The 22,608-nt window shown below is 44.4% G+C and overlaps 1 protein-coding gene across 9 annotated transcripts in view; it reads left to right on the forward strand.

Moving 5' to 3' along the window:
* Nucleotides 1-22,608, forward strand: part of KMT2E (lysine methyltransferase 2E (inactive)) — a 451,336-nt gene that overhangs the window by 309,723 nt on the left and 119,005 nt on the right. For 8 of the 9 annotated variants that reach the window (XR_004540680.1, XM_033959237.1, XM_033959230.1 and 5 more), the window contains one exon: nucleotides 14,099-14,197. The exons of the other annotated variant lie outside the window; for it this stretch is intronic. Coding sequence is in view for 7 of the 8 variants with exons in the window: in XM_033959237.1 (XP_033815128.1) it covers nucleotides 14,099-14,197 (99 nt within the window). In the remaining variant the exon portion in view is untranslated. The remainder of the gene's footprint in view (nucleotides 1-14,098; nucleotides 14,198-22,608) is intronic. 9 annotated transcript variants of the gene reach the window in all.

The raw sequence follows: 22,608 nt of genomic DNA on the forward strand, positions 1-22,608 counted from the left end.
CCACACCCACTTTTAAAGGTAGGTGCTTTGGACTGGGCACCTACTTTTTGTAAAATGGTGTTTTTCGAGTTAGGGCTTAACTTTCAATTAAGTCCAATTAACATCAATTATGAGGTGTTGTGCCATTTATCAGTGCCTATTAAGCCTATTAACCCATTAAGTTAGGCACCTGCATCAGCTAGGCGCATGTTATAAAATTTGGGGGTTACTGCCTATAAAATGGGTGGCAGTAAATGCTCACTTGGTCATTTTTATTAATGGCCACGCACTAATAATAATAATAATAATAATTGTATTTCTTGTATACCGCTATGACATTAGTACATAACCATTAATTCAAAAAATGGAAATTCAGCCATTTTATGGCTGCAGCAAAAATGGCCTTAGTATGTGAGGAAAATCCACAGAAGAGTATGCTAAGGCCACTGTTATGCCACACTTTAGCAAATGAGGCCCCTAAGTTTGCAGAAGGTTACCTGACTTACCTAAGGACATGAGGAATGTCTTTGCACTTTAAACCCTGATCTCTTTGTTTCATAGCCTGCTGTTCTAACCAATAGGCTACTCCTCCACTCCATTAAATCTAGCAGCATTTTTACTGGAAAATCTAGAGCAGTTTTTTTGCATTGGATGAAAAATTTTAATCTAGTCTTCTAATTGAGCTAGTTTTTCTTCCCTGCCCACAACCAATTTGGGGCTTCTTTGACGATAGAAGTTTCTACAGTGAGAGCATTTACCTGAATGTTGGAGTATTTATATTGCCAGCCGGCAATAAAAACCTCTACTGCTGTTTAGTAATACCCAGTGTTGGTTGGCATTTAATTTTATTGTTTAAAAAACTGCCATGAAATATATAAAGTTCTAAGCATTTTCTAGAGCATTAGAACAGAATCAGGGAATCACTCCCAGTTTCCATCATGATGGAATAACATTGATTATTTTATAAATATGGTGTGGAGCTGTTCAATGCTCTGTATGTTTCTCACTTGTTCTTACAGGAGCATCTGTGTACTGTTTAATCCGTATACATATTTGTTTGGGTTTTTCTTTACTCATACATTGTATTTGCTTTTCTGATTTATTTTTCCTTTCTTTTTCCTTTTCTCTTGTAATTTCTCATGTCTGGAATGGTCCGCTATATGTTTTGATCATTGTTATCTGTAGCTGGAAATTTATGCTCAAGCAACCGTATGTCTTGGAAAATGGCGGATTTACACATACTACCATATAACGTTACTGGGCTAAATCACCCAATTAAACACAAAAAAATCTCTAATTATATTACGGGCAAGCATCCAGATGTCATTTTCTTTCAGGAAACACATCTTCCTTCTGATGCTGTGCTTAAATTAGCCATAAAGGGATATACATCCCATCTATTTTCCCAGCTTCTAACAAAAAGAAAAATGGTGTTTCCATTCTTTTTAAGAATAATTTGCCTGTCACCATTATGGCTCACAAAACAGATACGGAGGGAAGATGGTGCCTGGCTTGATGGAATATGTACTTTTGAATATTTATGCTCCAGTTTTAGATTACCCAGAGTTCTATAGAGAGCTTCAAACCACCCTTCTTGAATTTGGACCACGATCCTTAATTGTCGGTGGTGACTTTAATCAAATACAAGACTTCTACTTAGATAATCATCTTCATGCAAACCTTCCAAATCAAAAACGCATCAAGAATTAAGAATTGCTCACTCTTATCAATAACTTCTTAATAGAGCCATGGAGATTATTGAATCCAAACACTTACACAAGAATTGACTACTTTCTTGTATCATCACAACTTCCACATACAATCTCAGTATCATTCATCCGATCACTCTCACAGATCATGCGTTCATATCTGTTTATCTAAATGTTACATCCTCGGCTACAGGTACTCCCTCCTGGAGATTGAACAATCATCTCTTAATGGATGATGATATTGTCGAAAAAATTAAGCTTTTTACGTCTGAATTCTTCTTACTCAATTCTAAGGATTCCGAGATCTGCCCTTCCATTATTTGGGAAGCCTACAAGGCCACATTCGGGCTGATTAAACTCTCTGCCTAGAAGAAACAACTCATGTTGGAAAAAGAAAAAGATTTAGAATGGTCTATCAAACAATTAGAATCTCAGCACATGTCAGATCCCACATTTGATCTCACATCCTATCAACTTTTGAAACTTAAATACGAATACAACTCCCTTGCTTCATTGGTTTAATTTTGGTGAGTATTTTATTAATTGGATCAAAACGCTCTACCTCTATCCAACATTGAAGATACAAGATTTATTCATGCTTGCTTCAGGTCATTACATGGGGGATAACATCATGGGCAAATCTCTTGCTAGATATCTCAAAACAAAAAACTCACCATCTCCTCCATTCAAAACGCATCAGGACAAATAGCTACCTCCATCGACTCAATCTCATCTCAATTTGAACTCTTTTACACTAACCTATATCAATCTGAACTCTCGTCACCTGAACCCAACTTTAAAGCATTTCTGGATAACATTGATCACCCTCAACTGGATGATATAAACAAATCGGACTTGGACTCACTTATTTCCATACCAGAAATCCTGTCTGCAATTTCTTCCCTGGCCAAAAACAAAGCCCCAGGTCCAGATGGAAGAATCACTAATGAGTTTTTCAAAAAATTGAACAATATCTTGGCTCCACACCTCTTAAATTACTATAACTTCATTCATCGCACCCCAGAGAAGCAATTCAACTTCACTGAAGCTACTATTATAGTTTTTCCGAAATCAGACAGGGAACCCACACAGGTTAAAAAAATTACAGACCCATTTCCCTCCTAAACTTAGAATACAAGATCATGGCTAAATTTCTCTCAATTAGATTAAACAAAGTTATATCCTCATTAATTCTCAAAGACAAGGTTGGCTTTATTAAAAACTGACATATTGGCGATAATTTATGACTTTTTCATCACATCAATGCATATGTCAAACGCCTTCCAGAACCCATAGTAGGACTGGCCATTGATGCCAAAAAAGCATTTGATCATGTTGAATGGCCTTTCCTCTTGCGAATGCTTCATTGGTTTAATTTTGGTGAGTATTTTATTAATTGGATCAAAACGCTCTACCTCTATCCAACATTGAAGATACGTATCAATAACTTCCTTTCAAAGAAATTCTCCCTTCACAGAGATACAAGGCAGGGGTGCCCCCCTCTCACCCTTACTCTTCAATTTAGTCCTAGAACCTCTCCTATCCGCAATCCGCCAATGCCCTCAAATTGAAGACACCATCTCTAAATTTAGACAAATAAAATTGGCAGCATATCTTCTTTTAATTCGTAACCCACATCGTTCCTAACCAGTTCTCACCACAATTGTCAATGAGCATTCCTTGCTTTCTGGCTACTCAGTTAACTGGGACAAATCCAAGATATTTCCATTAAATGATCTTATCACTCTTTCTGAATTATCTAACTTCCCATTTCACTGGTCTGACGCAGCTATTAAATATTTGGGTATCATGATACATAGAGATCGCCTACATGTTATGGAATTGAGCACATCAAAGATCAAACAAATGGTCCAACAGACTATCACTTGTTGGTCCCCGCTATTCTTGTCATGGTGGGGTAGAATTGCCTCTATAAAAATGCCCCTTACACCTCTTCTTACTTAAATCTTGTCAATGTTACCCTTCCATTGCAACAAATCACTATTTCAATGGATAAATAAAAAAAACTCTCAATGTTCATATGGAATAACAACAAAAAAAAAATCCCCGTATTGCTCTTACCAAACTGAAAGCATCAAGAGAAAACGGAGGTATGAACCTCCTGGATTTTCAACTCTACTACATAGCTTCACTGGCTAAGTATGGCACCCACTGGGTTCAAACCCACTCTATATTAGACTTTCCCCCTTGGTTAAAAATGCAAATCCATATTTGCCATCCATATCCATTGCATGCCTTATGCACCATGAATAGCCCCAAGCATTTAAAGGAATATACCCTACTGAGTGCAACACAATTGGCTATCTGACATTTGGATGATATGGCCGATTCTTCATTTTATAAAAGTTCTAAGATGTCAATCTAGAATAATTCCAAACTCGAACATAAGGGTAAAACCTTTAATTGGAAGAAATAGCAAAAAGCCGGAATCTGGTTTGTAGACCAACTACTATGTAAAGATTTAATAATACCTTTCTCTTCTTTTTGTTCTAAATTTCCTTTGATTCAACAATGTCAATCACAATGATTTCTACTGTCTTCCACCATTAAATCTCTGACTCTTCATCCTGAAACAACACACACTTTAAGTACAATGTTTTAATGGAGTGAGCTGGTTATTTCCCATGGGAAAGCAGTTTCCATCTTCTACAGAATCCAGCGTGATCACAAATACACATTCTCATCTCATGACATGGACCAATGGATGTATAAGATGACTACTTCTACCACTGACATTGATTGGAAATTATACTGGACCAAAACCAATTGTCTGCTACTCTCGTTCAGAGTTTCGCAGTTCCTATATTTTGTTATGTGGCAAGCTGTTTGGACCCCTCACCGAATGTGGAAAGCTAAAGAGACCTGATCCTGGATTATTGTTTATTTGGGGCTACCAAAAATGATTCTATTAAGGCTTCGATTAGTTCAGAATACAGCAGTTCATGTAATCTTTGGCCTTAAGAAATATGATCATGTCAGTCCTTTTTATGCTATGCATTGGCTGCCTTTTGAGGCCAGAGTATTTTTTTAAGTTTGGGTATCTGTTATAAGGCTCTTTTTGGTTTATTACCTTCCTATTTGGTATCTTACCTGAAACTGTTTAATTCATTAAAATTTACCAAAATTCAGATATGTTCCTCTTCCCTACCCCAAGGGCCTGTCGCTACAAGGCTTCAAAGAAAGTTTGGATAGGTTCCTAGAGGATAAAGGAATTGAGGGGTACAGATAGGAGTAGAGGTAGGTCATAGGGATAGTCTGGGACCACTGCTCAGGCAATGGGCCTGATGGGCCGCCGCAGGAGCAGACTGCTGGGCGAGATGGACCTCTGGTCTGCCTCAGCGGAGGCAGCTTCTTATGTTCTTATACGACTTTTTTTGACAGGACATTGGAATATCAGGCAGGGAAGTTGAACTCCTGGATGAGTCCGCTGATTGTTCAAGCCTATTCTTCTCTCACATTTAGGAAATTATTGAAAACTCACCTATTTGATAAACAAGAATGTTGATATTTAAGAAGGTATTTTTTATTAGGCTCTGTATTTTAAATGTACTTTTTATCTGATGCTTTATTTAATGGATGTAATAGTTATAATAGGTTTATTTTTTGAAATTGTATTTTTTAACTGAAATGTTTCATTTCTTCTGTTGTGAACCGCCTAGAACTGCTGGTGGGGCGGTATACAAGAAAATAAATTATTATTATCCCAGGACAAGCAGGCATGATAGTCTCACATGTGGGTGATGTCATCTATGGAGCCCCAGCACGGACAGCTTTTCAAGCAAACTTGATTGAAGTTTCAAGTTTGCTACACTGCACCACGCATGTGCATGCCTTCTTGCCCACTAGAGGGTGAATCCCCACCTCGTGGTCCTCAGTTCAGTTTTTTCCGCGGAGCCAGAAGCCCTGTGGAAATTGAGCTCCTGTTTTTCTGCCTTCTGACACCGCGTCTGGGTTATTTAGCTCGGTCGCTGTGCTTTATTTGTTGTTTTCCTTCTTAGTCCGTCGTTTATCGTCGAAAAAAAAAAAAAAAAAAAGTTTTATTTCTTCCGTTCGGCTCCGGGGGCTCCCGGGAGCCGCGGCCGCGGGACGTCGTTCGTTCCCGGCCCCTTTTCTTTTTCATGTCCCGTCCCTTGACGGGCTTTAAGAAATGCACCCGGTGTGATCGGTTGCTGTCACTTACCGATCCGCACCGGTGGTGCTTGATTTGCTTGGGTCCGGAGCACCCTACTGACTCCTGTGAGAGGTGCTCCACTTTTCAATCCAGAGCGCTCCACCGACGCCGTGCCCGGATGGCGGAGCTCTTTTCTGCAGACCCCGCGGCGGGGAAGGCCTCGACGTCGGCCTCGGCTTCGGCCCCGGCCTCGACTTCGGCCTCGGGATCCTCGCCCCAGCCGCATCCCTCGACTTCATCGAAGCCTGCTGCACCGACAAAGCCTACCTCAGGTAAGTCCCCGCTTCCCTCCTCAGCTCCAGGTTCGGCGAAGAAGCCATACTCGGGCTCCTCGACAGCGGGTGGGTCGGCCTCGGCCCAGCCCAGGGTTGGCAAATCTAGTGCCCCGAGGAAATACTCGAGACCGAGGTCGCCCTCCAGGAAGCACCCCCCGGCCTCGGACCTACCGGCCATGATGGGGATCCCGGCCTTTCAGGACTTGCTCCAACCGTTGATTACCTCGGAGCTGTCCGGAGCCATTGAGCAACTGCAGCAGGCTTCGGCCTCGACTGCGCCGGTCTCGACGGCCCAGGCCTCGGCGACCTCGGTCTCGGTGCCCTCGACTTCGGGTGCCGGTCCGGCCCCGACTTTGGCCCCGACCTTGCCCTCGACTTTGACCTCGGAGGCCCAGCCTGAGAGGACCGTTAGACCTAGGGACAAGGTGCGTCGGGTCAGGAGGATGTCCTCGTCCTCTTCTTCGAGGTCTTCCCGGGGCTCCTCGCCCTCGGGCCGGCCTCGGGCGAGGCGTCGTCCGAGGAAACCCAAACGATCTCGGGGTTCTCCTCGGAGACGTGGCTGCTCTTCGCCGCTCGAGGGCGAGACCTTGCGTGTCTCGGAGCTCCGCCTCGACAACCCAAGCCTGTTTCGTTCCCCCACGAGAGGGGGTTCGAGAGACTCTTCCCCGAGACGGAGGGGGCATGCCTCGGTGCCTCGGACCCCCGGGGTTTCTCCCAAGGGCTCTTCTGGGCGCAGGCGTTCCCCGACCCCTTCGAGGTCGCTCGATGTGGCCTTCTGGGGATCGGGGTCTGGCAGGGAACCGCGGTATTCCCGCGAGGCTTCCCCCTTCTGTTCGGCGGGGAGATCTCGAACCCCCTCACCGGCCGCCAGAACATCCTCCTTCTCCAGGTTCGTGCAGGATATGGCACAAGCCTTGGGGCTTGACTTAATGGCGGGTTCTCAATATACTAAAGAGTTCCTAGAGGAGCAGGATCTTCCTACTCCCCCGAGGGAAACTCCTCGCCTTCCCCTGAATAAGGTTCTACATCAAACCTTCCTTAAGAACTTGGACTCCCCTCTTACAATCACTGCGGTGCCGTCGAAGATGGAGTCCAAATACCGGACCATTCCATCTAAAGGGTTCGATAAGCCTCAACTCTCCCACCAGTCGTTGATTGTGGAGTCGGCGCTTAAAAAGACTCAACCCTCCAGAGTCTCGGCGGCGGTCCCGCCCGGAAGGGAGGGGAGGACCCTGGACAAGTTTGGTCGTCGCCTCTATTCTAATTCCCTCATGGCCATCAGGGTCCTCAACTACGCATTTACGTTTTCATCCTATTTGCGTAGCATGGTGAAGGACCTACCTCAGTATCGGGAGGTCATGCCTGCTTCCCATCGAGAGGGGTTTGCCACATTCATGTCCAACTTGTCTCAATTGCGGCTGTACCTGTTCCACGCTGTGTACGACGCGTTTGAGCTTGCTTCGAGGGTCTCGGCCTTTGCGGTGGCTATGCGCCGGCTGGCCTGGCTCCGTACCCTCGATATGGATCCTAACCTACAGGAACGCCTGGCCAATTTACCATGCGTGGGTTCTGAATTGTTTGATGAATCCTTGGAGGCGGCGACCAAACGTTTGTCGGAACAGGAGCGCTCCTTAGCCTCCTTGGTCCGTGCTAAACCTTGTGCCCCGCCGCAAAAATCTTTCCGGCCGCCCCCGAGGAGATACCCACAGAAGTCTACTCCTGCATTTTCTAGGCCTCCGGCCCGGCGCCCTCCCCAACAGGGTAGAGGGGGACAGCCGAAACCTCCGGCGCAGGGAGCGTCCAAGCCGGCCCTGTCCTTTTGACGGGCTGTGCGGATGGGGGCGGGCCCCCTCCGCAATATCACCGGACCCCCTTCCAATCGGGGGCCGACTAAGGTCCTTTTCTGTGGCTTGGACCGAGATTACATCCGACGCATGGGTGCTCCGGATCATATCCGAGGGCTACTCGCTGAATTTCTCAGCCACGCCGCCGGACCATCCACCCGGAACGTGTCCGTGCAACCGCAGCCAACTTCCCCTTCTCCTTCTGGAGGCCAGGGCCTTGTTGAGCCTACGGGCGGTGGAACCAGTGCCCCCAGAACAACGGGGAACAGGGTTTTACTCCCGTTACTTTTTGGTCCCAAAGAAGACAGGGGACTTACGTCCCATTTTGGACCTCCGGAAGCTCAACAAATTCCTGGTCCAGGAGAAGTTCCGGATGTTGTCACTTCCGGTTTTATACCCTCTGTTGGAGGAGGGGGATTGGATGTGCTCCCTAGACTTGAAGGAAGCTTACACTCATGTTCCGGTGCATCCCGCTTTCCGCAAGTATTTACGGTTCAAGGTGGGAGATTGGCACCTTCAATATCGGGTCCTCCCATTTGGTCTGGCTTCGTCCCCTCGAGTCTTCACGAAGTGTATGGTGGTGGTTGCGGCAGCCCTGAGATCCCAGGGGCTTCAGGTCTTTCCCTACCTGGACGATTGGCTCATCAAGGCCTCCACCAGGGAGGGGGTTATCTCAGCGACCCCACAGACTATCATCTTCCTTCAACGTCTGGGGTTCGAGGTGAACTTCCCTAAGTCTCAGTTGAACCCGACTCAATCCATTCAATTCATCGGAGCCGTGCTGGACACGGTTCGCCTCCGTTCCTTCCTTCCTCCTCCTCGGTTGCAGGCACTGCTTCGATTGAGTCGCCAGGTTTCGCTGATGCCCGCAGTTTCGGCTCATCGCATGTTGGTGCTCCTGGGCCACATGGCGTCGACGGTCCATGTCACTCCGTTCGCCCGATTACACATGAGGCTTCCTCAGTGGACCTTGGCCTCCCAATGGCGTCAGGAGTGCGATCCACTCTCTTGCCAGATAAGGGTGACTCCCTCTTTGAGACGCTCGCTCCGTTGGTGGACAAACTCTTCCAATCTTTCATGGGGTTTGCTCTTTCTCGTTCCGCCGTATCGCAAGGTCCTGACCACGGACTCCTCGGAGTACGCGTGGGGAGCTCATCTCGACGGTCTGCGGACCCAGGGTCTATGGTCGGCGGAGGACCGTCTTTGTCACATCAATGTGTTGGAGCTTCATGCAATTTTTCTGGCAGCTCGAGCGTTCGGCCACCTGCTCCACGACCAGGTAGTCCTCGTACGCACGGACAACCAGGTGGCGATGTATTATGTAAACAAACAAGGGGGTACGGGTTCTTGGGCCCTGTGCCAGGAAGCCCTGCGCCTTTGGGAATGGGTGGTCTCCCAGAACATCTTCCTACATGCGGTTTACATCCAAGGAGAAAAGAATTGTCTCGCAGACAAACTCAGTCGTCTTCTCCAGCCGCACGAGTGGTCGCTAAACTCCCGAGTCCTACGCGAGGTCTTCGACCGCTGGGGGACCCCTCAGGTGGATCTCTTTGCTTCTCCGGAGACTCGCAAACTGCCCCTCTATTGTTCCCAGATGTACGCCCAGGACCGTCTCGAGGCAGATGCCTTCCTTCTCGACTGGGGAGAGAGATTCCTTTATGCGTTTCCTCCTTTTCCTCTGATAATGAGGACGTTGGTTCATCTCAAGTCCTCCAGAGCCACTATGATTCTCATAGCGCCACGTTGGCCTCGTCAGCACTGGTTTTCCCTGCTCCTTCAACTCAGTGCCAGGGAGCCTCTACTTCTGCCAGTTTTTCCCTCTCTGCTGTCTCAGAGTCGGGGTTCGCTGTTGCATCCCTATCTTCAGTCTTTACATCTGACGGCTTGGTTCCTTTCCCCCTGACTTCGGCGGTCAGGGAGGTATTGGAAGCCTCGCGCAAGGCCTTGACTCGACTTTGTTATTCCCAGAAATGGACCAGATTTTCATCCTGGTGTGCCTCGCACCATCTGGACCCGAGTTTGGTTCCGGTGTCCTCGGTTCTGGAATATTTGCTGCATTTATCCAAGTCTGGGCTGAAGACAACTTCCATCCGGGTGCATCTCGGTGCTATTGCTGCTTTCCATCGGCATCTAGAGGGTCGTTCTCTCTCTCTTCATCCTCTGGTGGTTCGTTTCATGAGGGGTTTAGTTAATGTTAATCCTCCGCTGAAACCTCCTCCTGTAGTTTGGGATCTGAATGTGGTCTTGGCTCAGCTGATGAAACCTCCCTTTGAGCCAATTGACAAGTCTCTTCCTAAGTTTCTCACTTGGAAAGTGATCTTTTTACTTGCGCTCACGTCTGCTCGTCGAATTAGTGAGCTTCAGGCTTTGGTTGCGGACCCGCCCTTTACTGTGTTCCATCATGACAAGGTGGTTCTTCGCACCCATCCCAAATTTCTACCTAAGGTTGTGTCTGATTTCCACCTCAATCAGTCTATTGTCCTTCCGGTGTTCTTCCCGAAGCCCCACTCTCATCCTGGTGAGGCGGCTCTTCACACGCTGGACTGTAAGAGGGCATTGGCTTTTTATCTCCAACGTACCAAGTCTTATCGGAAGGTTCCTCAATTATTTTTGTCCTTTGATCCTAATCGGCTGGGACTTCCTGTTTCCAAGCGCACCTTGTCCAATTGGCTAGCGGCTTGTATTTCTTTTTGCTACGCTCAGGCTGGTCTCGCGCTTCATGGTCGAGTCACGGGGCATAAGGTCAGGGCTATGGCAGCTTCTGTTGCTTTCCTCCGGTCTACTCCTGTGGAGGACATATGTAAAGCTGCCACTTGGTCTTCGGTTCATACGTTCACCTCCCACTACTGTCTGGACACTTTGTCCAGAAGCGACGGCCGGTTTGGCCAGTCGGTGTTACGTAACCTGTTTTCCTAAATTGCCATCCTCCCACATGTGAGAATATCATGCCTGCTTGTCCTGGGATAAAGCACAGTTACTTACCGTAACAGGTGTTATCCAGGGACAGCAGGCATATATTCTCACAACCCGCCCACCTCCCCGGGGATGGCTTCTTTGCTGGTTATGGAACTGAGGACCACGAGGTGGGGATGCGCCCTCTAGTGGGCAAGAAGGCATGCACATGCGTGGTGCAGTGTAGCAAACTTGAAACTTCAATCAAGTTTGCTTGAAAAGCTGTCCGCGCTGGGGCTCCGTAGATGACGTCATCCACATGTGAGAATATATGCCTGCTGTCCCTGGATAACACCTGTTACGGTAAGTAACTGTGCTTTATGTTGGCACTGCCTCAGTGCTGATTGCACTCTTGACCATATGTTATTCCATAGAAACATAGAATATGACGGCAGAAAAGGGCTGTAGCCCATCAAGTCTGCCCACGCTAATGACCCACCCCCAGACTTCACCCGGCTAGAGATCCCACATACATATCCCATTTCTTTTTGAAATCGAGCACGCTGCTGGCGTTAATCACCTGCAATGGAAGTTCATTCCAATGATCGACTACCCTTTCGGTGAAGAAATACTTCCTGGTGTTGCCATGAAATTGCCCACCTTTGATTTTCAGCGGATGACCTCTTGTGGTTGAAGGTCCTTTAAGAAGGAAGATATCGTCTTCCACCTCGATGCGGCCCGTGATATATTTAAAAGTCTCAATCATGTCCCCCCTCTCTCTACGTTCCTCGAGCGAGTATAGTTGCAGTTTATTCAGTCTTTCCTCATATGGGAGGTTCTTGAGTCCCGAGACCATCCTGGTGGTAATTCGCTGAACCGACTCGATTCTCAGCACATCTTTTTGATAATGTGGTCTCCAGAATTTAACACAATATTCAAGATGAGGTCTCACCATGGATCTGTACAGGGGCATTATGACTTCGGGCCTCCTCAAAAACTGGAAATCAGCCTCTCTCTTAAACTACACTTTCTGGTGGAACTCGCTTTGTCTATACAATAAACGTAAACAATATGCTGTTGAAAAATGCTGTATTTCTAGAACAAGGGTGCCCACACTTTTTGGGCTTGCAAGTTACTTTTAAAATGACCAAGTCAAAATGATCTACCAACAATAAAATTAAAAAAAAAAACACAAAGCACACTGTACGCAGAGAAAATGTTAATTATAATTTATATTCTGGGATTTTTTCAAAGAGGTCAAGGCAGATGACTCTATGCAATGTCACCTCATAACAATTATACAAAAATAGACAAATATACCCCCTCCTTTTTTACTAAACCACAATAGCAGTTTTTAGCGCAGGGAGCTGCGCTGAATGCCTCGCGCTGCTCTCGTTGCTCATAGGCTCCCTGCGCTAAAAACCACTATTGCGGTTTAGTAAAAGGGGAGGGACCATTGTGCAAAATATAGACAGTACATTTTGATCACTAAATTGAAAATAAAATCATTTTTCCTACCTTTGTTGTTTGGTGATTTCATGAATCTCTGGTTGCACTTTCTTTTTCTGACTGTGCATCCATTATTTCTTCCCTTCTTTCAGCCTACTGTATGCTTCCTCTCCTCCAGACCTTATTCCCTCCCCCAACTTTTTCTTCCTCTCTCCCTGCCCCTTCCCCTTTCTCCCTGCCCCTTCTTTCTTTCTGTCTCCCTGCCCCCCCTTTCTTTATTTCTCCATACCCCCTTTCTTTCTTTCTCTCTCCCTGTCCCCCTTCCTCTCTGACTCCCTGTCCCCTCTTTCTTTCTGTTTGTCTACTGTCCACCCTTTCTTTCTTTCTGTCTCCCTGCCCTCCCCCAAGCCACCGCCACAGCCATCAGGGAACAGGCCACCGCCGCCCCAAGTGCTTTCTGCTTCCCGACGCAGAAGCATCGGGCCGACCAGCATTTCTCTCCCCAATGTCAATTCTGATGTTAGAGAGGAAGTTCCGGGCCAGCCAGGCAGCGATTGGCTGGCCTGGAACTTCCTCTCCAACTTCAGAATTGACGTCAGGGAGTGAAAGGCTGATCGGCCCAGAGCTTCTGCATCCTGTTTACGGCATCGGAATGCAGGTAGAACGTGAATGCAATGTGAGTCTATCACGGAGCCCGGGATGGGCTCCGCGATCGACTCGCATTGCCTTCACGATCTACTGGTCGATTGTGATTAAACTTTTGGGCATCTCTGTTCTAGAATATCTTCAAATAATCCCATTGCCTTGTCACCATGGGAATTTCTTGACCAATATGTACAGTTACATAGCTGACCACTCTGAATATTCACTTCTTGTTCTTCCTCTTTTCTTTTCTTCTCTTCCCTCTCTCCTTGTATATCTTGGTTAGTTTCACTTTTTGCTTATATATTTGACTCCAAGATATTAGTAGCAACAGGCTAAAATGAGTGCTGTGAACAATTTTATATGTTCTATCTTGTAATTGCACTCAATGTCTATTATTATTTCTGTTTGTATCATAAAATCTTAAATAAAAATTTTGAACTAAAAGAAAAAAATAAGCATAGAATCAATAGAAATAGAGTCCAGGTATTATTTTGAACTTAGGTAGCATGGGTCCTTTACTGATACTTAAAAGGTAGTGTAATAGAACAAGAATTATACAGTGCATAAGGGCAAGGTATCGTAAAAGGTTCCTTCTGTAGTGTATATATGGGTAAATACTTAGTAATTTTGACCTTTCATGTCTTCAGTGGGTTTTTTGGTCATTTCTCACCCCCTCCCAACACTTTTGGAAAAGTATTAAGAGGAGAAAAAGGTTTACAACACTGCCTCAAATAGTACAAAATTGTTTAGATAATGTTGAGATTTTGAAAATCTGCCGTTCTTTATTTTCAAATTATATCCTTGTTGGCTGATTAGAATTTGGAAAATCTAGGAATAGTTTTAAAACTTGTTATATAGAGAGGTGAAATATGAGCTATATAAAAAAAATGTTCTTTGGCCACAGGTGTGAATGGGAGAAGATGTCAGTTTTCTGTATTCTAGGTTCTAAAGTACAGTAAATAAGACCATGAGATTTACAATCAATTATTGGTTAACTGGTTGGCTGCTTTTGAACTTAAAATTAAAGGACTTTTAGCAGTTTTGTAGCTAATAGATTTCCCTAGTTTATAGAAGTAGAAGAGCTTCTATAAAGCAGTCATTTCCATCTTTCAGGAGCCAGATTTTATTGATGATATAGAAGAAAAAACTCCTATTAGCAATGAAGTAGAAATGGAATCTGAAGAGCAGATTGCAGAAAGGAAAAGGAAGATGGTAAGTTGGGAAGCAAGTAGCTTCTTAAAACTGTCACTAAGGCATAGTGACAACTGCTCTTCCCATTCTAATTGTTGCTTCCAATTTTAGTATTTAGAATGAATGCTTGTTGAAGGTAGCATCCTGTATCTTTAAATTTAACACTTCTAAATTTGCTAGTTTTACTTCATTTGCACAATGCAAAATTAAATAATTATTCTGTTATTATACCATATTGGCCAAATAATTGCATTTCTTGGATATGGTTTTCTGAGTAGCACTTATATCTTATCCTAGGACAAGCAGGCAGCATGTTCTCACATATGGGTAACATCATCCACAGAGCCCGGTACGGACAGTATGAAAAGTGAACTGTCACGTTAAGTTTTAGGAAAGTTTGCGACTGCCTTCCTGCCCGCTGAGGCTTATGGCACCTCAGTTCTTCATTTTCTGTGGAGCAAAGAAGTACTATTTGGCTAGACTCTGTCCAGCCTAAGTTTGCCTTCCTGCTTTCATGTATTTTTTTCTTCGTACATTTCAGTGACAATTGATTTCAATATCACTGAAGTATTTTTCTCCGTCTATGTCGAGATTTTTGATGGGTTTTAAAAAGTGTGGTAAGTGTCAGCAGTCTATTTTGGCTGCAGACCCCCATAAATGGGGGTCTACAGTATGTATGCCCTGAACACAAAAGTGAAACTAGTTCTCGCTGTTTAACTTTAAAGCCCTGCTCTCTTAAAACTTGTCACGCTCAGCAGGAGCAGTTCTTCGGCGCACCCATGGATATCACCAAATCTTCACAGGTGTCGAGATCGAAAACCCAGCATCAGCGTCAACATCACAAGACATTCCAGCATTGGGGAAGCCAGCTAAGAAGCCACCCGCTTCCAAACAAGCGTCGCAGGTCTCTACAGTATTGAGTCCCTTGATGCAGACCAAACAAAGATGCCACCGCTTCCCAGCTTCATAGGTTGTCTCTCCTACACGGTATGTATCCTCATCGAGGTCACCCACATTGAGACAATCTTCTGCACCAATGGTACCGGCTGTTGAGGTGCCTTCTTTCAGGGAGAAACTTGAGTTCTTCTAGAGGGAGCTCGATAATATATTCAAATTGAACTGCATGCCGGTGCTAGCATCCACTCCTTTGGGACTGGCCCAGATTGAGCATAGTGTTAAAAGGCCTCAAGGTACTGCTGTCAGCTATCCATTGGAGCATCAAACTCCTCAGGGATCTCCTGTGAGACATTGTCGTTCTTCTTCTAGATGACGCTCAAGACATCGATCTTCACATCTATGTTCTTGCACATCTCACCGATGCTCCTCTTCAAAACATTGTTCCTCTACTTTGAAGTACCAACACTCTTCTTCAGGACGATCAACTTCAAGATACTATCACTCCTCATCGCGTCAATCTCATGTTTTGAAGCATGAATGTCGAACAACATTTAAATTATCTTGAACAATGGTAGATATATGATCTAAAAATGGTACAACCGTTGCGTCTTAAAATTGAGTTAGAATGGGCATCTCTTCTGTGATTCTGAGGCAGGGTTTTGACTAATACAATAAAGCTACAAGTATAATATAAATAAGAATTTAAATCAAGTTATGTGGTAAAGCTGTAATACTATATTTAAGTAGTTTTTTGACAGCTTCTTCCCTTTACCCTATCAGCGACTGCCACATGTCATTTGACGTGCGGTCAGCTGAGTATGACGTTTGGGGGTTTAAACCATTTTGTTAAATGCCACCACCATCTTTGTAAGAACAGAGGTAGTCTGCGAAGCCAACGGGAAATAAAGTTGGTATGCATAAGCTGTTCAGATGGGGAGCTACTGGACTGGTGGTCTTATATATCTATGAGGTTTTCTAAATAGTAACATTTTATTGTAGGGATCTCGCCTTGAAAAAGCTCCGGCGAAACATGGTCGGCGGCTTGAATGATCCCAACTTCTTGAGACCACATACATTAAGCTAAGTACTTTACTGATAAGCAAAATATGTTACAAATGGTTAAAAAAAATGATAAAAAATGTTATTAAGCATTTATAGTTCTGCACCTTAAAAACTATTTAATATTTAACATTTAAAAATATTAAAAAATCAAAAATTTATATTTATAATAAATGGAACCAGTGAAGACCGTGCAAGTGAAGCTTAGGGCTATAGGCTGGGTGAGCCCGGAGTGGTGTTCTGAGGTTCTAAGAAATCAATTGATCAGCTTGAAAGCTAGTCATTGATTGGTGACATACTGAAAATAGGTTGAAACATCAGAGGGACACTTATCGGTCCTCTTCCTCCTCTTCATCAGATTGGTACTGGAGACGTCGAAATCCTATGCCTTCTATATAACTCAGATTTATGTTCTGACTCAAACTGTTCACTTTATCTGCATCTGAGTCTTATGGCATTCCTTCGGAACAGTCACAACAAAAAACGTCTCCTAGAGCAAAATCTCCTTCAGAGAGACTTTCTTTTACTAGATACATTAAACAGTTGGGCAAAGCCCTATGTGTCAAATTGGAAGCTGACAGTGGTCACAGTGTGGAGTACTTGGAGGCCTTAGACTATGAAGAAGCTCCCAAAGAACTTCTCAAGTTACCGTTACATCGCAGTTTTAAAGGAGACACTTCTCAAAAATTGGGAAACGTCTTTAACAATTATAGTGGCTCCAAGAAAACTTGATTCATTATACAGAATCATTTCTTGTCCAGGGTTTGATAAGCCACAGCTACAACATCGATCATTACTGGTGGAATAAACCCTTAAAAGAATCTTCTAATGCAAAAGTTTATGCCTCAGCACCTCCAGGGCCGTAAAATGGGCCGTAAAATGGACAAATTAGGACGACGCCTTTATCAGAGTTCCATGCTAACAAACAGGATCCTTAATTGTAATTTCTACATTTCCTGTTAATTAAAACAACTGGTAAGACAACTGCCTAATTTTGACCATATTCCTTCACAGCACCTTGCACAATATCAGCAGATTGTGCAAACTCTCTCATAGTCTAGACCAGGGGTCCCCAAAGTCCCTCCTTGAGGGCCGAATCCAGTCGGGTTTTCAGGATTTCCCCAATGAATATGCATTGAAAGCAGTGCATGCACATAGATCTCATGCATATTCATTGGGGAAATCCTGAAACCCCAACTGGATTTGGCCCTCAAGGAGGGACTTTGGGGACACCTGGTCTAGACAGTATATAACAGGGTCAGGCTATGATACTTTTGAGATGTCATTTAGAGCATCGTCTATGTCAGTGAGTATGAGATGTCTAGCTTGGTTAAGAGTTTCTGATATGGACATTAATCTTCAGGACCGATTAGCCAACGTTCCATGCTTAGCAAATGAGCTTTTTGGTGACTATCGAGATAGCTACACAAAAGTTAACTGTGCATGAAATAAGTTGGAATTCTTTGGTCAGAACAAAGACTAAGCCTTTGATTTCAAGACAGATGACCAAACCTTCTTATTCCTATATACTATTAAACCTTCTGTTTCTAGAAAAAACAGAAGCAACAATGGTTTCAAAAAGCTCAGACGGCAGCTGTTCAAAAGCCTACTCAGTCTTTTTGATGCGCTTCTCGAGAGTATAGCTGCTGCTCCTTTATCTCGGTCTCTCCCTCATCCAATCGGAGGTTGGACTCTGATAACCAACTTGTGGGTTCTCAAAGTCATGAAGGAAGGTTACTCTCTTCATTTTCTCACCATTCCTCCAGATCGATCATTCTCCAAGAGAGTCCTCTTTCAACCTGCAGCAGACGTCCCTTCTTGAAGAAATAGAGGCTCTACTTCAACTAAATGCCTTAGAGGTAGTCCCCCATCCTCACAGAGAAATCAGGGGTTCTACTCCAGGTATTTTTCTCAACCCAAAGAAGACGGGAGGTCTACGTCCAATTCTCAACCTCCGAGACCTAAACAAGTTCCTAGTCAAAGAAAACTTTCGAATGTTATCCCTAGAAATGCTACACCCATTATTGGATTAATACTATTGCCTATGCTCTCTAGATCTAAAAGAAGCCTACACCCATGTCCCAATTCATCCGACTTACAGAAAGTTTCTGAGATTTTGAATTGCCCATCAACACTTTCAAAACAAAGTTCTGTCCTTTGGCTTAGCCTCCTCTCCAAGACTGTTCACCAAATGCCTTGTAGTAGTGGCAGTAGCTTTAAGGGATCGCGGACTTAAAGTTTTCCCTATCTCGACGACTTTCATAAAAGACGCCTCTCCTCAAGGGAATGCTCTCAGCAACACAGTCCACAATCCTGTTTCTTCTACAGTTAGAGTTTGAAGTCAACTTCAACCCTCTCAAACTCTTCAGTTCATCGGAGCCCTGCTTGATACCGTTTAACTCAGGGCATTCCTACCTCAATCAAGAAAGGACAACCTAATTCATTTGTGCAGTCAAGAATACCATCTTCCGTCCATCTCAACCAGACAAATGATGAGACTATTGGGCCATATGGCGTCTATGGGCCATATGGCATCTATGATTCATGTTACCCCCTTTTCGAGACTTCATCTCAGAATAGCTCAGTGGTCTCTGGCGTCTCAATGGTCTCAAGCTTTTGATCCATTCTCATAGAACATTACAGTCACATCATTGCTTCGTCAATCTCTTCAGTGGTGGATGAATTCGTCAAGTCTTTCCAAAGGACTGCTGTTTCAAACTCTTCCACATCAGAAGATCCTTACTACAGACTCGTCCATGTATGCTTGGGAGCTCACTTGGATGGTGTCCGGACGCAAGGTCACTGGTCTGCGCAAGATCAGAAGCTCCACATAAACCTCTTAGAACTCAGAGCGATTCGCAATGCTCTGAAGACTTTTCAACACAGTATATCCAATTTCATCCTCCTGGTCTGTATGGACAATTAAGTCGCAATGTATTTACATAAGCAAGGAGGGATGGGTTCTCAGACGCTGCCGGGCAGCAGAGAAGATTTGGACCTGGGCAATTGCTCAAAACATATATCTCATAGCTATCTATGTTCAAGGAACACAAAATACACTTGCCGACAAACTCAGCAGATATCTTCGACCGCACGAGTGAACACTCTACTCCAAAGTCTTGCATCGGATATTTTCTCTTTGGGGGCCTCCTCAGATAGACCTTTTTGCATCCCCAAGCAATCGCAAATTGCCTCAATTTTGTTCCATGCAATACTTTCCTCAGCGTCTGGAGGCAGATGCCTTCCTCCTGGATTGGAAGGGCAAGTTCCTTTATGCTTTCCCTCCGATTCCTCTCATTCTTAAAACACTGGTCAAGCTCAAGCAAGAATCGGCTACTATGATCCTCATAGCCCCTTGGTGGTCCAGACAACCGTGGTACTCCTTTCTACTTCTATGTTTCTACTTCAGCTCAAAATCAAAGATCCAATAACCCTGCAGATCTTTCCATGTCTTCTAACTGAGAGTCAAGGGTCTCTTTTACATCCCAATCTACAGTTGTTGCACTTGACAGCTTGGTATCTCTCAGCCTGACTCCAGCAGACGCTGATCTCTCTGATTTAGTCAGGCTCATTTTAGAAGCATCCAGAAAACCTTCTACATAGCAGTGCTACCGACAGAAATGGACAGTTTTCAGTGTGGTGTGATCTTCATCATCAAGATGCTTCATCCTCCTCCATACCGTTAGTGTTGGAATACCTTGTGCACTTAGCCATCTCAGGTCTTAAAACCACTTCAATCACAGTTCACCTTAGTGCTATCAGTGCTTTTTATTTTCAAGTCAATGATAAATCACTTGCGATTCATCCTCTTGTTTCCAGATTTATGAAAGGTAACATTAAACCTCCTCTTAAATTATCTCCAGTGGTTTGGGATCTTAATGTGGTTCTCTCTAAATTAATGAATCTTCCATTTGAACCAATGTCTTCTGCTCATCTTAATTATCTCACTTGGAAAGTTGGATTTTTAATCTCCATCACTTCTGCACTTCAAGTGAGTGAGCTTCAAGCATTACTAGCGGACCCACCTTTTACAGTGTTCCACCATAATAAAGTTGTTCTCCGCACCCATCCAAAATTTATGCCAAAAGTGGTTACGGAATTTCATTTGAATCAATCGATTGTGCTTTCAGTTTTCTTTCCATGTAACAGCACATAAAGTCAGATCAATGGCAGCTTCAGTTGCATTCTTGCTTTCCACTCCCCTTGATGAAATCTGCAAAGCAGCTACTTGGTCCTCAGTTCACACGTTCATGTCTCACTACTGTCTGGAATCATATTCCAGACGAGATGGATGCTTTGGCCAAGCAGTTTTACAAAATTTACTTTCTTAAAGGCCAACTCTCCCTCCATCCCTCTGTAGTAAGCTAGGGATTCCCATATGTGAGAATATGCTGCTTGCTTGTCCTAGGATAAAGCTCAGTTACTTACTGAAATAGGTGTTATCCAGAGACAGAAAGCAGATATTATCACAATTCTCCCACCTCTCCTGGTTGGTTTCTTAGCTTGCCTGTGGAACTGAGGTGTCGCGAGCTTTGGCGGGCGGGAAGGTAGTTGCCCATGCACAGTGTGGGCAGTTGCAAAGTTTTTTTTTTACAACTTAAAATGACAGTTCACTTTTCACACTGTCCATACCGGGCTCCTTGGATGACGTCACCCCCATATGTGAGTATATCTGCCTGCTGTCTATGAATAACATCTATTGATAAGTAACTGCCCTCTATCCTAGGACATTAACCCTTCCTCAAAAAAAATACTGAAATGTAAATCAGGTCTAATGTAGGATTATCCTTCAGTTTTACTGTTTTCTTGGCATAGATTTACTGAGTAAGCTGTCTGAACAGTTTTGTCTTGTCTTATACAGTAGAGTCTCAGTTAACTGGGACAAGCGCAACCGATAAAAAAAATTGTCAGTGGGGAAAAAAAAGTTCTCCAAAATGGCAGCAGTCCTGAGCACAACCCCCCCTACAAGCCCTAAAGGACTGCAAACGGCGTCAGTCCTGTGCCATTAACCCCACCTTCCTCCTGACCCAAAGCACTAGTGTGGCAGCGTCCTAAGCCACAAATCCTCCCTCCCTCCCTCAAGTCCCCAAGCTCTGAAGCAGCTACAAACCCCTCTCCCTCCCACCCCGAAGCACCAGCATGGCAGCGGTCCTGAGCCACAAAGCCCTCCTCCTTCCGTCAAGCCCCAAAGTGGCAGAATCTGGCAGCAGTCCTGAGCCATGAACTTCCTCGCTAGCTCGCTCCCTCTCTCTCTCTTCCTTACCCGAAGCACAGTGGTCAGCAGGAGGCAGCCTCAAAACCGACTGCTCATGGCCAGCCCCAGCAGGACTTTTCAAGTTTATTTGAGCTTGATATACCGCTTTAATTACAAAAGCGATGTACATTGTACAGAATTTATAATAAAAGAAAAAATTTAAAATAAAAGTAACATAGGGAAAAGACAACGCATCACTTCCAATATATCAAAGGAAAGGCCCTACCAGGGCTAACAACAATCAGCCTGTTCTGAGGCTGCCTCCTACTGACCACTACGCTTCGGATAAGGAAGAGAGAGAAGGGGGAGTAAGGGGGTTTGTGGCTCAGGACCTCTGCCTGCTTCTACCACTTTGGGGCTTGAGGGAGGGAAGTGGGCTTTGTGACTCTGGACCACTGCAGCGGTGGTGCTTCGGGGCGAGAGGGAGGGGTGGAGGGAATTGAGACTGTGTTAGACAAGGTTTCTAAAACACTTTCAATTAACCAGAAAAGCAGTTATCCGGTATCCACCAATCCTCATGGGTGCCAGATAACTGAGATTCTACTGTACATAATAAGCTTCTCCAGTGAAGACACTGCTCTCAGATAAGATATGAATATTGCTAATAATGTAATTATGTTCATGTGTATGGACAACATGCATTAAGAAAACTATACTTGGTTGGGTGATTATGTAGGGTACTGTTTAAAGAAGGGTGGAAGCTTCATATTTTATTTTATTTTTTTTTAAAAAAAGGGGGCATATGACAGATCTCTTAAGACAGAGGAAAGATTCTTTATAGGAGTTTGGGGTTTTTAAAATCATCTTTGGACATTTTTGCTCCTGCTGCCTTCTTCCAACCTATTTTCTTCCCCTCTAACCATTCTGCTATACATTCTCCTCTTTTTGCAGCCAGCCACAACTCTTTTTTGCCCTAGCTTGACAAATTTTTTGAGCCCTAGATTAAAGCATTACAGATATAGCTGTAAGTTAGACTAACCCTCTCTTTTACTAAGGTGCGCTACGTGTTTTAGCGCACGCTAAACGTTAATGCGCCCATTATAAGTCTATAGGCACATTAGCATTTAGCACAAGCTAATATTTAGTGTGTGCTAAAACACGTAGCGTACTTTAGTAAAAGGAGCCCTAAATACCCCTTTGTCTATATTTTACTGTTTATTTCTGTTCTCTCCTTGGCATCCTTTGATGTATATTATTACTATAGTCTTTGTATGTAAAGCAC

This window comes from Geotrypetes seraphini, chromosome 9 (assembly GCF_902459505.1).
Source record: "Geotrypetes seraphini chromosome 9, aGeoSer1.1, whole genome shotgun sequence".
Classification (NCBI taxonomy): Eukaryota; Metazoa; Chordata; class Amphibia; order Gymnophiona; family Dermophiidae; genus Geotrypetes; species Geotrypetes seraphini.